At 41.0% G+C, this 16,320-nt stretch overlaps 1 protein-coding gene across 2 annotated transcripts in view; it reads right to left on the reverse strand.

The window, feature by feature from the left end:
• The window catches only part of LOC100921823 (scavenger receptor class A member 5), an 82,280-nt gene extending 67,750 nt beyond the window's left edge, over positions 1-14,530 (reverse strand). The window contains exons 1-2 of one of the 2 annotated variants that reach the window (XM_031951477.1): positions 13,827-14,530; positions 6,183-6,303 (exon numbers count right to left, since the gene is read on the reverse strand). In XM_031951477.1, coding sequence (XP_031807337.1) covers positions 6,183-6,294 — 112 coding nt within the window. In that variant the 5' untranslated portion in view covers positions 6,295-6,303; positions 13,827-14,530. The remainder of the gene's footprint in view (positions 1-6,182; positions 6,304-13,826) is intronic. The other variant, XM_031951478.1, reaches the window with a different exon arrangement.
• Positions 14,531-16,320: the final 1,790 nt, after the last annotated feature.

A 16,320-nucleotide genomic window follows, 5' to 3' on the forward strand; every position in this document is an offset into this window, starting at 1 on the left:
CCTTAGCACCTGAACCCTGCACTCCCTTTTCCAGCTCTTGTTCTGGGCCCAACAATCAAATCAATAATGTCTTCCCTTCTAGAAAGGGCATATCAATTGCTTGTCTTATGCAAGAAAATCTGCAACGTTCTTGAATTCTCCAGACCAAAATTCCTTTTCCTGGCCTTTATTCTCCCATATGTGCTATCTTCTTTGGTAAAATATAAGTTCTTTTTATATTTGTAGCTTCAGAACTAAGTACATTTCCTGATAAAATAAATAATAATAACCACTTTTTTATTCATTCTTTCTAGTTGTAGAATAGGTTAGGAGGCTGAAGTGCTGACCTAGAAATCAGGACCTTGGACAAGGGGGAGAAGATGAGTGTCCCACTGTGATGTCACTGAGAGATCTAGAGCTTTTTCCCTCTGGATTCTTCCTAACTCTCTCTGTGATATATATCCCTAGCAGAATTTGTGGCACAGAGTAGATGGTTAATAATGTGCTGATTGATTGATTGCTATCTCATTACTGAGATGTTTTGCTCCCTATAAAAGCAAACAACAGCAAGGTCTCATCTTTAGGGAATTACATTCAATCCCCCTCTCAGGTGGGAAGAAAAGGACGAATACATGATGAATCAAAGATCTTTCTGTGGATATGTTTTTATACAAAATACTTGAGAAAAACTGAACTGAAAGACTGTTAGATTTCCCTGAGCTCCATGCTTCCACCTCCAGGAGGAATCCTGCCCTCTAGTGGTGCTTACAAACACTCAGATCCATTCAAGCAGGAAAAAGCGGGGAAAAACATTCATTTAAGTACAAGATATCCTAAAAACCTTAGTGCAGTTTCAAGGTCCTAGACCAGAGGTCCCCAAGAAGTGTATTTTGTAGTCTTATAGTGGTAGATCTCTAAGCTCTTTGAGGCTGCCACCAAATTCCCCATTCTTAGTTCTCCAAATCCTATCACCCAAAGCTTATTGACATTCCAAGAAATGAGGCAAGTGCAGTTGGAAGGGATATCCCTATCCTGGTTCATGCAATTGGTTATTAACAGTAGGTCACAGATCTACATGCATATGATCTGGGAAGTACCTCCATAATAGCAGATTCCAACCTATATATAATTTAGTATATAAGTCTTATAGTGATCTAATAGATCTCAAAAGGGTTAAATTACATGCCCACAGTTATACAGCTAGTAAGTGTTAGAGGTATAATTTGAACCCAGTTCTTGTTGACGTTTTTTCTAGTGCTACTATGCCCTGCTATTTCTCTTAATGTCAGTTTCTGTCTCTAAAAAAAAGTCTTCCCCTCCCTCTGAGATGATCTCATTTGCTCATTTTTAAAAAAAAAAAAAGCCTGCACACTCCTGACCTAGACTCTCACCAAGTCCTATCCTCAAGGAGAAATTCAGTCTCAGATCTCATTGACTCTGAGTCTTTTCAGTAGGACCAAAAGAAGTTTGTGGATGCTTTTAGCAAACCAAGGCAGAGACAAAGGAGAAGGAAAAAGTGGAAAGGAAGAGTAAAAGTAGAAGAGGAAATCAGGAGAAGGGAGAGAAGAAGGTCTGGTAGTTATTGGCTGAAATACATAGAAACCCTAGAGCACTAGATCTAAAGTCAGAAGAACTGAGTTTGAATCCTACTTCAGTTAATTCCTACAGACATGGTGCATAGAATGCTGCTCTTGGAATCAAGAAGCCTTGGATCAAAATTAGGCTTTTTTTAGCTGCATGACCCGGGTCATCATCTCTGAGATTCAGCTGACTCACCTAAAAATTGGAGTAAAAATTGGAGCTACTTCTCAGGATTGTTGGGAAAATTTAAAGAAAAATGGATGTAAATTTTTCTGCAAAGCTCCATCTAAATCTGAGCTCCTTTTATTAGGTTGTAACCTTAAACAAATAATTCCCTTCCCTGAGAACCTGTCCTTGTCAGTTGCTGACCCACTAGTGGTCAGTCGAGTAAAAGTGAGGGGAGAGGGGAGTGCAGGGGGTTCTCTAATTGATTAGCTGATAGATGTCAGGATTCTTAGGAGGAGCATTTGATTTTGTTGGAAGGGGAGCCCATTCGCCAAGTTCAGGAGGCTGTCTCTTTGCAGGCAGCATGCAGTTTCAGAAACCATGTGCAACTCATTACCACGACGAGATTCTCATTTGCAGTCTGGGCTGTGTGATGTCACGAGCCTAGTGGACGGGGATGGGGCTCAGGGGAAGCAATGACTGCTATATTTTTCTGACACTAACACCTCTCTCTGGCCCTCAGAAAGCATTGGAAGGGGGGGCTGTGGAGAGGAGCTGGACTCAGCCAGAACACCACCCACGCCCAAACCTCCTCCTCCTTCATTTTGCCTCTTCCTCCTCCTCCTCCCCTTGGCGCCAGCCTGGAAGGGTTCACAGCTGTACAGGCACGAAAACAATGGATAGAAATGAAGAAAAGGGAGGGGGAAAGAGAGAGGAGGAAAGTGGAGAAGCAAAGAGAGAAAAGGGAATAGGGAGCAGACCCAGATGGCTCCTTCTTTAGATTTTTTTTTTCCAAAGGAAAAGACATTTAGGTTCACAGGATGTTAGAGCTAGAAGAGGTTCTTGAAGGTCATATAATCCAATTACCTCTCATTTTACAGATGAGGAAACTGAGATATAGAGAAGGGAAAGTGGCTTGTTCAAGGTCATAGGGCTATTTTAGAAAACATCTAATCTAACAAGCCTTTCATTTTTCAGATGAGAATACTTTAGAACCAAAATTCTTCCATTTGTTTTGGATAGCACTTTGCTTGGCAATCTCCCCCCCCCCCCCCATGTGCTTCAGAAACTTTGCTTGTTTTTGCCAAAAAGGATGATTTTCTCAGCAACATCTGCTATGTGGTACATCCTCAGGATGACACAGAGGACATGGTTCAAATCCCATCTTTGACATTTGCTACCTGTGTAACATTAAACAAATTAAGGAAAAAAAACCCTCAAACCCCAAAAATCTGAGTTTCCCTGAGCTCTTATTTATTAAGTCTCTAAAACAATCTTTTACATCCATCTTTCACTATTACAGGTTTCATAGTCTCAGAAAGATCCCCTGGAACCTCCTGGAACCCTCTTCTCCCTCCTCTCCATTCACCCTGACCACATCTCTTTGAGTAACTTCCATTATCTATAGTTTACTGGATTTCAACTAGGCTTCCTCTGCTACCTTGTGCCATTGGCCTTATCAGCCTTAATTTCCTCATCTGTAAGATTAGCATCTTGGAGGTCCTTTCCAACTTTTATGATCCTTCCTCAAATGTGCTGTTTGTGAACTACAAGCAGAAGAGGACTGACTTAGGGGTTAAAAGATCTTGAGCTGTAGTTTCCTTATAATAATGGGTTGGACTAGAAGACTTCTTATGTCCCTTCAGGGGCAGTTAGGTAGTATAGTGGATAAAGTACAGAGCCTGGAGTCAGAAGGACCTGAGCTCAAATCCTGCCTCAGTTGTGTGACCCTGGACAAGTCACTTATGGCCATTTGCCTCTGTAAAATGAGCTAGAGAAGGAAACAGCAAGTATCTCTGCCAAGAAATCCCATAAGGGGATATGAAGAGTCAGACATTATTGAAAAAAATTAAACAATGCTCCCTTAAGCTCTGTCCTTCCATGTCCCCAAAAAGGGCTGAAATGACAACCAACCACTGTTAGGACAAATCTGGGACAGATATCACACAATTATAGATTTTTAGTATCAGAAGGGGAATTCAGCAACTATCAAGCCAGCTGGTATCTTAAAAATCATCCTTACTATAACATTAAAAAAAAATCAATGATCATGTTTATTAAGCACCTACTATGTGCCAGGTATTGTTTGCGATGCTGGAACTATAAAAATAAAAATGGTGCTGGAAGTTGGGGAAATTAAGAAAGGCCCCAGAAGTGGGAGTTGGTGTTTATGTTTTCCCTGCCAAGGAGAATGACCTTGAGAGAAGTTCTGAAGGAAATGGGGGATTCTGAGAGGCACGGGTGAGGTTGGAGTGTGCTCTAGGCATGGAGGACAGCCAGTACAGAGTCAGAGCAGGGAGCTGGAGGTTCATGCTTGAGGAACATTAGGAAAGCCAGTTTGCCTGAACTGTGGAAGGAAGGGGAGGCCAAACATATGGTCATCTTCAAGCCTGTTTAAAGACCTCAAGTGAGGGGAAACCAGCCACCTTCCACAACAAGCCAAACGTCTTTTGTACAGCTCTGATTTTTAGGAAGTTTTTCCTCTCATCAAGCTTAAATTTGTTTCCAAAGTTGGCTGTAAGATTAGAGGTAGCATAAAACCAGAAAGGGAGGGTTGGGTTTGAAGGACCTGGGTTCAATCTCAGTTTTTTCTTTTCATACCTGAATGACTTTGAGCAAATCATGACATTTCTAAGCCTCTTTTATAAAATGAAGCGGTTGAACTAGATAATCTCTAAAACTTCCACCAGTTCTAGGTCTGAAGGACAGCCAGTGACCCAATGATCTCTTTCTGTGAAATTATCTGAGACAAGGACCCCCATAAGGCTTACATGATTTAGGAGGAGCCAGAAGTCTAGCTAGGTGGTCTTGGGTTCCAATCAGTCCTAAATAAGGGTCTGCAATGAAGTCCTGGACAGCCAGGATATGGAAATGGTCCTGCTCTAAGGAGATCTTACCATCTTTTTCTTGTTGTCGTTCAGTCATTTTGTGGTGATCCCATTCGGAGTTTTCTTGGCAAAAATACTAGATACATAGAAAATACATTTTCTTCTCCAGCTCATTTTCACAGATGAGAAAACTGAGGCATACAGGGTCACACAGTAAGTGTCTGAGGCCAGATCTGAACTTAGGTTTTCCTGACTCCAGGCCCAACACTCTGTTTACTGCTATCCACTCACTAGCTGCCATAATTTTCTTCATCACAGTTTTAAAAAAGATGCTCCATTTTGCAAGGCCTCTAATCTTCACCCTAGCTATTGCTCTACAAAGGGTGGAAGGTCTATAAGAAAAAAAGAAGCTTCTTGAATTGGTTTGCCTTTCTGATATTTTAAGCCTCTTCTGTCTATTGTGTCATCCTAATTCTTTTAGCATTGTACCCCTCTTTCTCTTTCCTGTCTTGTTTTTACCTTTTTTCTCTCCCCCACTTCCCATGATTATTCTTCCTTGCCTGATCTCCTCTGCACCTCACTCACCCCTTCCCCTTCCCCCTCCCTACCTATTTCCCTCTTATGAGACAGGGATTCTGGAGAAGGGGATATCACAATCTAGCTGGGGCTTTGTGGACCTACAAGAAGAAAGCAGATCATGGTTGGCTTAGGATCTCCCCTAAATCCCCTTAGAAACTAAAGGAATGGGGAAAGTTGCAATCCCAGTTTAACAAACTTTTAAGTCACCACTGTATACCAGCTCTCCTACTTCTCCAAACTTTTTACCTCAGCTGTATTTCCCTATTCCCTCTCAAACAGTAGTCAAAAACATAGAATTCAGCGGGGATGGAAAGAACAAAATTCAATAGAGAAAGCTTTTGGGAAAACACATTTTGGTACATTTGTTTCCATATTTATCCCATCTCCTTGAAATTGCACTAGGACAGTGACCATGATTGTTTTTGAATATTTGGTGCAGCATGGTGCAAGGAAGGAACACTGGTGCTATATCATCCAAAAGATCTGGGGTCAAATTCCAGTTCTGCCACTTACCACAAGTATGGCACATCTATTAGCATTGTGCTTTAATTTGGGACTGGAAACTGGACTAGATGATTTCTGTAGGGTCCCTTCCAGCTCTATATCTATGATCCTTTGAATGATATTATATTCATTTATCCACCAAATAGGGCAAATAAGAGATCATTGGTGACTTGAGAGACAGTAGTTTTAGTAGAGATAGGAAGCCAAATTGCAAATGATTGAGTAGTAACAGAAAAAGACTGGAGGCAAGAACAATACAGCTTTTTTTTCTAGGAATCTGGCTGTCAAAGGGAAAAGAAATAGAGGTTAACAGTTTATGAGGATTAAACATGAAAACACATGCAAAAAAAATGCTTTGTAAAGCATAAAGTACCCCATGTGCATTAGAGCTCTGAGTATCCCAAAAGCAAAGCTAATGTTAGATCTCATGGTCACAACATTTTCAGGATTAGAGCTGAGACCTTAAATCACAAAGTCCCCCAGGGCTGCTCTTTCCAGCAGAGATTCTGGTACTACCCTTGAGGTGATGAGAACAGTAGTACTTACCATCTTCACATAGATTCAATTTGGACAAGCTCCTGCCCTCGAAAGTCTCTTCAAAGATGGAGCCGTTCTCCCGATCCCCAAAGCTGTGCAAATACATCCCTTTATTCTCCATTGGGTCTTGCTGCAGACAGAGAAACATGGTAGAAAAAAATAAGAGATGTGTATAGGGAGGGGGGAGGAAGAAAAGGAGGGAGAGACAGAGACAGATAGACACAGAGGAAGAGAGAGAAACACCCAGAGAAAAACATAGACACACATACACACACACACAGAGAACGAGAGAGAGAGAGAGAGATAGCAAGAGAGAGAGATGAAAAATACAAACTACAAAATAAAAATGTACTCCACCCTTACTTCTGTCCCCTAAGACTCTCTCCCAAATCAAAATAAAAGACTCCTCAAGAATAACAGTTACTGATATCATATAGCCCTTTAAGGTTTACAAATAGGTTTACATACACTGTCTCAATTGATTCTCACAGTCCTTTAAAGAAAATATTCCAAATAAAATAATCCTCATTTTACAGATGAAGAAACTGACATTGAGGTTTAAAAGCTAGGACATCCTACGGTTGCATTAAGAGAGGCATGGCTTCCAAGAATAAAGAGATGATGATATCCTTCCCTAGACAGAACTATCTAAAGTATCGCATTCAGTTCTAGGAACCAGGGTTTAGAAAGGATAATGACAAACTGAGGAAGGTCCTGAGGAAGGCAATGAGGTTGGTGAAGGGTCTTGAGTTCATGGCATATGAGGATCAGTTCACTTTTAGATCCCTCTTTTCCTCTTCTTCTCATAGAAAAGCCCCTTTACATAATGTCTCCTGTATGTCTCCTGACTCCTTTACTCCAGTTTCTTTATAAAGACTTGTCCCTTCTCCTTGCCAAGGCCAACTTTGTGGCTTTGATTCCATCCCTATTTGGCTTCTGCAGAAGATTTCCCTCTCAGTCATCACATCTATACCAGGGCTTCTTAATTTTTTCCACTCGTGACCTCTTTTCACCAGAGAAATTTTTATGTGATCCCAGGTATATAGGTACATAAAATAGATATACAAATCAAACAGTTACTAATAATAAATCATAATTTTGCAACTCCCACATTCACTTACATGATCTTCCAAATATTCTAACGTTTTATCTACCCAACCACTCTATATTGAACTACCTTGGCTTTATTATTTTTCTATCTATTCTGTATGTTCTTATATGTGTCCTTATTGTTTTACTGTTAGGATGTAAACTTCTTCTGAGTAACAATTGTTTCATTCCTTCTTTCTATTTATATTCCCAAAACCCACCACAGTGCCTGACACATACTAGATACTTTATAAATTCTTGTTGATCAATTGATTGAGGAAATAGAACATGCTTAGTTTGGAAAACAGAAGACAGTATAGGTTGGGGATAAGGGGGAGAGAGGAGAATGAAGGGAAAGGCTAAATGGGGAGGAAAGACATAATAGCTGTCTTCAAATACTTGGGAGGTTGTCATATCGAAGAAGGGCTAAGGCTAACCGTACTCTGTTGGACCCTGTGGAAATTTCTTCTAGGTAAGAATAGGATTAGTTGGCAGCTAAGATCCCTTCTGGTGCTAAGATTTCATGATTCTGTGATCCTGAAACTGGGTCTCTCCTGACTCCAAGTTGAGTAATTACTACTATTAATAACAATAGTGTGAGGTGATGGTAGTTATAGTTGCTGCAGCAGCAGCAGCAGTAGCAGCATTAGTGATAATAATAGCAGTAGTAGTAATAGGAGGAAGAGTAACAACAGTAGCAGCAGCAGCAGTAATAGTAGCAGTAGCAGTAGCAACAGTAGTAGCAGTAGCAGGAATAACAACAGTAGTAGAAGCAGTGGTAGTAGTAGTCATAGTCATAGTGTAGTAGTAGTAGTAGTAGTAGTAGTAGTAGTAGTAGTAGTTTAGTAGTGATAGTAGTAATAGTAGTGATAGTAGTAGTAGTAGTGATAATTGTAGTTGTAGTGATAATAGTAGTAATAGTAGTTGTTGTTTAGTAGTGATAGTAGTAGTAGTAGTGATGGTTGTAGTAGTTTAGTAGTAGTAGTAGTAGTAGTAGTAATGATAGTAGTAATAGTTTAGTAGTAGTAATAGTAGTGATAGTAAAAGTAGTAGTAATAGTTGTAGTAGTTTAGTAGTAGTAGTAGTAGTAATAGTAGTGGTAATGATAGTAGTAGTAGTAGTAGTGATAGTTGTAGTAGTTTAATAGTAGTAGTAGTAGTAGTAGTGATAGTAGTAGTAGTAGTAGTAGTGGTAGTAGTAGTAGTAGTTGTAACCAACATGTATATAGTTCTAAGTTTCCAGGCATTGTGCTAAGCACTTTACAATTATTATTTCATTTAATCCTCACAACAACTCTAGGAGGCTAGTACAATTATTATCTCCATTTTACAGATGAGGAAACAGAGGCAAGCAAAGATTAAGTGACTTGCCCAGGGTCATACACTAATAAATGTTTTAGGCAAAATTTGAACTCAAGTTTTCTGAACTCCAGGTGCAGCATTCTACTCAGTGCCAATAGTTGCCTCAGCATTCTTTCCATCACCAGCCTCCAATTTCTGAATGACAGAATCATAAAACTTAGAAGTTAAAAGGGACCTCAACAGTATGATGCCTACCTGTAAAGGATCTCCAACATCACAACAACAAGTAGTCATCCAAGCTTGCTTGGAATCTTCAAATCAGAAAAGCCTCCAAAAAAGCCTATTCCATTGACTTCTCAGGTCTTAAAAGAACCAAGTTTCTAGGCAACAGGGGCTTTGATATCCTTGGAGTGGCTCCTTTTTTACTTTACAATCTCAGGAGTGAGGCTAGAGTTTGCATAGCTCAAAGCACATTCTGTACTATGTTGGGGGCAGAAGGGATAAAACCTCCTCTACCCCAGAGAATGAGCTATAAGCTAGTTCTGGGTTCCAATGGAACACAAGAGGAGGAGAGAGCAACTGGAATTTGAGCTAAGGATTGTTGGGCTGGGTATCCTTTCTGTTTTTTCCTGTGCATGTCTTGGGAAGGGAGTAAAATTGATCAGGAAAGAGATAAATGATATAGGAATTATAGACCCAAAACTCTTAGAGCTTCACAGAAGTTTAAAATATTTCTAGTTCAGCCTTCTAGAAGGCAAAACATTAATATAATACCCAATTAGTAGATGTGGCAACCAATAAAGAGGAATGCCCTAATTCCATTCAGGTGAACCAGATAAAAGGGGATCAGAAACCTGTGGTTCCTCTAAAACCCACATATCTAGCTCCAATCTGAGGTGCTTCTGGTACCAGGATTCAAAGGACCAAGTCCTGCCATCTTGCCTCCTCATTCCCATACAGCTTTTCTTTCTTAAGTTGATTAGCCAATATAGTTTAGGGACTTATAAACTTTGCCTATTTCTTCCAATGGCCAAGCTGAAAGATAACTTCCAGATCATCATTCCATGTCTAAAATTTACAGATGAGGAAACATTTCAGATTCCTTATCTGTGAAATGGGGATAATCCAAAGCATGGATTCTTTCCTTGCAGTTCCTCAGTGTGTCATTTCCATTTCTTTCAAGTAGTCATTTTTGGGGGGGTTTTGTTTTTTTGTTTTATTTTTTTGTAAAGTCATTTTTGACAAAATTTCTTTATTTGTGGGTGGTGGCGCCATATGGAGTTGTGTAACTGAATGTAGGAATTATGAAATTATGATTTATTATCAGTAAATGTTTGATTTGTATAATTATTTTATACCCCTATATGCCCAGGATCATGCAATAATTTCTAAGTCAAAAAGGGGTCATGTATGTAAAAAAGTCTAAGAAGCCCTGATTTATAGCATTTTCTTGTCCATTTTGGACCTGGAGGATGAAGAGAGATACAGGACCATCCTTTCCCTTTAAATTTATTCTTTTCCCTCTAAGACTAACAATAAATTCCCATAATCTGGACAGCATCTCCCTGATACCTACCTGCAGTATCTCCCTCTCAGTCATGTTTTAAGGAGCAATACTTGAAGATGCTAGAAAAAGGTAAACTGTTATCTTTAGAGAGATGGGACTTTAGGTCTGAAGGAAATGGGAGAATTAAAGACTCCTTCCTGGAAGCAGCATTGTAACTGTGTTTTAAAGAATGTGTAGGCATTCAGCTAGCAAAGGTAAAGAGCAAAGGCAAGGCTTAGAGCTGGAGTTCCATGTAATTACATATTGTAATCTAGTCCATCTCAGACCTTGGGCATCTAGTTTGAGCGGAACTTAAAAGAAATAAGCCAAGCCATTGTACAAACTTTCCAGTATGCCTGGGATGTTCTCACACTTCCTCTCTTCTCAAAGCTTATCTCTGGGGCTATCTTCACAAGCCCTGTCCTCCCTCAGTTATAAATGGCTTTATCCCCAAACAAAATTATTCTTTATTTCCTTGTCTGTTTACTTCTTGTTTCTTATTAATAGAAGATAAACTATTTGAGGGCACGGATTATTCCTTTTGTTGTTGTTGTTGTTGTTTTTGCATTCCTAGTGCCCAAAAGGTAGGTTGCATAATGGTTACATAGGTGGTCTTTGAACCTGAAAACCTACTTCTGTCCTACAAGATTACAAGTTTCAGAGAAGGTACTAATCTACATTGATAGTAATACTTTCTTCAACAAGGTGTTCCCTACGCCAACAAAATCACTGGCACACATCCAAATGTTATCTTTATCTTCCAAGGCTTTTTCATAAATATTTGCTGGATTGGATTGAATGGAAAGCTAAGTGATTTCCCTAAGGTCTATAGCTAAGCATTCCATGCTTCTAGAGGCAGAACAGGACTAGATGATGGATTCCCCTAGATCCTCTCCAGGCCACTCTTAGATGTAGCGTCCCTCTCCCCACTGGTCACTCCAGTGTGATCAAGTTTCTGTCAGCGATTCTGTATCCTGACTACTTCTTTCAGCCTTGCCTTTCTCCGTGATTCCTTCCTCCTGCCCCATAAGATCTGAGTCATCTCACCCCCACCTCCAGGTTGTCAGAATCTGAGTTCCTGCAGATCAGCATTTTCTCTCCAAATCCTCCACCCCTTCTCCAGGGAGGAGGGCTTGGTAGGGTCTGCACAGTCACATAGTGGTGGAGCTGGAAGGGGCCTCCTCTCTCCTTTCATCAACACCCCGACACCCCTCCTCTCTGGCCACTCTCTGCACTGAAGGTGCAAAGCACAAGACATTTTTCTTTTTAAACCCAGCCCTGGCAGCTCTCTTTGCCAAGAACAATAGCCCCTGACAGCCAGAGGGAAGGTCGAGGTGAGATCAGATGTGTGGGCATCTCCAAAAATAAAGAAAGCTGCCTTCATGAATTCTGCTGTTTACATGCTGAAAACATACAGATCCTCCCACTCCTCATCTACCCTACCCCTGTTTCTCCTTTTCTCGCCTTCCCCTCAGAGCTTAGACTGAAGCTGAAATGTGTGCCTTGTTATCATATAACTCTAAAGGCACTTTTTGCCTTTCCCTCCTCCATAGTCTTTTCCTCATAACTCCCTTCCTCCCCACCTCCCAGCTGTGGTACAGGAAAGCATCCCAGCTTGCAGGAGCGTGTGTGTGTGTGTGTGTGTGTGTGTGTGTGTGTGTGTGTGTGTGTTGGAAGAGAAAGAACCTTTGCAAAGCAGAGGCCAGATGTTAGTGAGATGAGTTTGGCAATGCTGGGCTAATTCTGTTGGAAGTTTGTAACTTGGAAGGAAAGCATCAGAATGTTCTGTCTACTACAAGTTGTATTTGGGGTATTTTGGACCCTAAGATTATCAGTCCCTTCCAAATATCTGTTCTTAGGGATAGATCAACAAGCAACAGTGTTATATTAATAGCAACAATAATTATGGTGATAACACACACACACACACACACACACACACACACACACCTTCCAGTTTCATGTACTTTCTCTGCAGACAGGTCATTGGCAACTGTCCAGTCCTGGGAACACAAGTGCATCATTTTGGAGAGCCCTCTAAAGAGCCAGAGACAGCTAAGAGAGTGGGGATAGTATACAGCACCTTGGACAAGACTCTTAAACTCTCTGGATCTCAGTTTCCTCAACTGTTAAAGGAAGAAGTTGGGTTGTATGATCTTTAAGCTCCTTCCCTGCACTGAATAAGTAGGATTGTCCAGGACTAGCCTCATCTGACCTCTTTGGAAGTTAGGGGAAATGCTGGGAGAAAAAAGTAGCCATTGTGTACTTTAGAAGGAGAGGAGCACATACTGGAGATTTTAATGCAGAATCAACAATAGATTATAGAGGGAAAACATATCAATTCAAACTCAGCAGTTTTTAAAGCAAAGGGGCAAGGGACTCCTTTTTGTAAAAGGATCTTTTATAAATATGATGACCACCCTGCCCAGCATTTGAAAAATTCTGAGACATTTAAAAAGATAAAGTGGATATCAGAACTCAACTTCCGAACAAATCCTTATAACTATTCAAAAACAATCTATGCAGATGGTTTTCTCTCTTTCTCGTAAGACTTTCATCTACCTATGGATGAAACTACCTTTCACCTACGTCATATTAGCTCTATTCGACAAAAACCAGGGACAAAAGTTTGTGGCCCAAACGTAGAGAGAGTTTGGATTAAGTTCAAATTTTCCCCCTAATATTTAACTGCCTGGGAGAATTTGGAAAAATATATTCCCTTTCTGGGCCTCAGTTTTCATATCTATAAAAGTGAGTTCTAGTTCTAAATAAATATAATTCTATGATTAGGACCCAGATTTTTGGTCCCCTTCTCTCAGCATTAGTGAGAATGGTTCCTGCAACCCTTTGGGATTGGGGAGGGGCACAGGCCTTGCTCCTCACTGGAGCTTCTCCCTGGTCTAGGATTTTGCTCAGGTGCACTTGTTACTTTTCCTTGATCCTTGGATCTTCTCATATTAGACTAGTCAGACCCAAAGAAAATAAGCAAGAATGATGATTTCCTCAGGAGGGAACATCACTAAAAAGATGGAATTACTTTGCCCCATACCTTTAATATTACTTAGTAGAGCTTGGAATCGTAACTCAAAATTTTTGATTGTTAAATGGTGTGTCCCCAAGTTCCATCCAATGGTAGGAAGGAGATTTTATAGATTTTGTAGTCAGAAAACCTGGTTTCAAATTCTCCCTCCAGTATCTGTGGGACCTTGACAAATTGTTTAGCCCTCCCTTGAGCCTCAGTTTCCTCATCTGTAAAATGTGAGGGGACTGGACCTGATGGCCTCTGAGGTCCTTTCTAGTTCCAGATCCAGGAACTAGAATCCTATACTCCTGCCACCTGCACCCATACACATATATGTAGGATGGGCATGCAGAGCAATGTGTTATAACCTAGATCATCCCCAGGCCATTCTCAGGAGACCCACCTGACCTCTCATACCTACTGGTCTGTCATCTAGGCTGCCAAATGTAAGCGTCATCCTCCCAAACCCAGGTGCTTCCTTATGCTAACCAGGGCTCAAGGGTTAAATCCTAGCTGTTCACTGACCTGGTCAATGCAAGGGGGCTGAGGGAGAAGGTGGATACTCTGCACGCAAAGCCAACATCCAAAGAGATACCCACCATCGCTGGTTGCTTGGCTTCTGCCAGACTTCCTAAAGCACTCTCTTCCCTTCAGAACCTAGCATCCTAGCGGCTTTGAGCAGATGTCAGGCTTACCTGTGGGTGTCTGTCTTCTGCAGACCAGAGGGATCCCTTTAGTTTCCAGAGTGAGCCATGGCAGGAACAGAGATAGCTACTGTCACAGCAATGAGCAGAGTGGAGGTTGGAGATCACTTGCTTACATAGGCAATTCTTCCAAAGCCAGGCAGATCCAGGAAGGATCCCAAGCAGAAACAGCGATCCAGTGGTCTCTGTCTATATCTTTGCAGACCTGCTGGTCTTGCCTTCCTTGCACAGACTTGCAAAATAAGGTTCCCTTCTTGAAGACAGACAATTCAATAGGTGAGTCCCAGCATTCTCTAAAAACTGTGGGAGCCGTGGGGGGTGACCCTAGGCAAGGCCTGTGGCTGGAGAAGCTGTCAGCTCTTCCTGGAGTCCTCAGCCACCTTTAACCAAGGAGCAGAGCTCAGAAGATGCTTTGTGGAGACACCCAGCAACTCTACTGGGTCCTGAGATGGGAACTGTAGCTGGAAGTCTTTGGAAAGTTCTTGGAGGAGTAGCTATTACTTCAGAGGCCAGGATATGAACCCCCTCTTGTGTCCAAGGAGAAGTACTGCAGCCTTATGCCAGGATGCACTTGGGGGAATATAAAGCAATGAGCCCGTATGGTTTGGAGACTGGAACTTAGATGTTTAACTGAGCGGTAATAAATGTTGCACTTAAAGCTGGGGTGGTAGCCGCTGGGGAGATGCTTGATAGGCTCACAGATAGAGAGAAGGATTTTTTCTGGAAGGGTCTTTGAAATTATTCATTTTATAGATGAAGGATCTGAGGCCCAGAGAAGGGAAAAGATTTGGCCAGGTAAGAAGTGGGATCGTAACCCGAGGCTCTGGCTCTAGAACCAAGGCTCCTTCCTCTACACAGTACGGCTGACCTTGGGACCAAAGGCAGTGTGTGTGTGTGTGTGTGTACAGAGAGATAGAGACAGAGAGAGAAAGAGAGAGGGAGAGAAAGACACAGAGAGAGGGAGGGAGGGAGAAAAGAAGAAAGGGAAAGAGGGAAAGAGGGAGAGGGAAGGAGGAAGAGAGACAGAGATAGACAGAGAGAGAGAAAAGAGAGACAGAGAAGAAAGAGACAGAAAGGAGAGACACAGAGACAGTAAAAGAGAAAAACAGAGAGAAACAGAGAGACAGAGACAGAGACAGAGACACAGAGAGAGAGAGAGAGAGAGAGAGAGAGAGAGAGACAGAGAGACAGAGAGACAGAGAGACAGAGAAAGAGACAGAGAGAGAGAGAGAGAATGAGAACCTTGCCCCACTGCTGCAGTAAAGAGACAGAGATCCTGGTACACCATGAGCCCCCAAACAATGGTCAACAGAGCAAAGGAGAGCCAAAATAGGGAGGAGCTCACCTGAATGTTTAATCAATTAATAAGCATTTATTAATAACCTATGATATTCTAGACACTGTGCTATGATAAAAGGAAAGAAGGAAGGGAAAGAGGAAAGAAGGGAGGAAAAAGGAAGGGAGGAAGGAAGGGAGGGAAGGAGAGAGGGAAGAAGACAGAAAAGGAAGGAAGGTAGGAAGAAGGAGAAGGGAGAGAAGAAAAAGGAAAGAGAAGGAAGAGAGAAAGAAAAAGAGAAAGAAGAGAAAAAAGGAAAGAAAGCAACTTATGATGCTCAATGAGTTTACGTTTTAGGAATAAACAGCACTATACAAATAAATATTATTTTATACTATGTCTTTTTGCATTCATATAAGCATACATGTATGTACACATATGAGATAATTTCGGGGAGGGAGAGGCACTATTGGGTAGGAATTAGGAAAGATCTCATTAAGGAAGTAGGTGACCTTTGAGTTGCACTTTAAAAGAAGCTAGGGCTGCTAAGAAGTAGAGGTAAGAAGAAAGAGCCTTTTAGAGATGAAAAATGGAATGTCATGTATGAAGAACAGCAAACAAGTCAGTCTGACTGGAATGTACATATGTATATATATGAGGGTGCCCTGGGACAAAGACCTGATTGCCCTGCTCTAATTATGATTCCAGAATACAGAGTTATGTTCTCCATAGTAATCACATTGGGAGATTATGAATTTATTCCAACAATGACCTGATTGTGGAATATATATATATATATATATATATATATATATATATATATATATATATATATTTCATAGCTCTTCTTTGGAAACTGTAGAGTCAGTCTGCTGCCCAGATATGGGGGGAAATGTCACATTGATTTATAATTATACCTCAGTTGTTGGATTGGTTTTTTATTTCCTTGTTTGTTTGTTTTACAAAATGCAGCATTCCCCATATTCATCATCATCACTCTTCACTAGACCTGGCTTCAAGTGATTTTTAGTTGTTTCCAAAAAATCAAATCCTCCCTTATAGGACACAGATTGGCCTCCGCTGATGCTATACAAAGAATTAAGTTTCAGGTTCTGGAGACATTTCTTAGATTAGTTATAAAGCTATTTTGAGCAAGAGCATTTAGGTTGAAAGAAGTACATAAAATGTCCAAGGTGATCATTTTGAAGA

This window comes from Sarcophilus harrisii, chromosome 2 (genome assembly GCF_902635505.1).
Source record: "Sarcophilus harrisii chromosome 2, mSarHar1.11, whole genome shotgun sequence".
In the NCBI taxonomy this organism is placed as follows: Eukaryota; Metazoa; Chordata; class Mammalia; order Dasyuromorphia; family Dasyuridae; genus Sarcophilus; species Sarcophilus harrisii.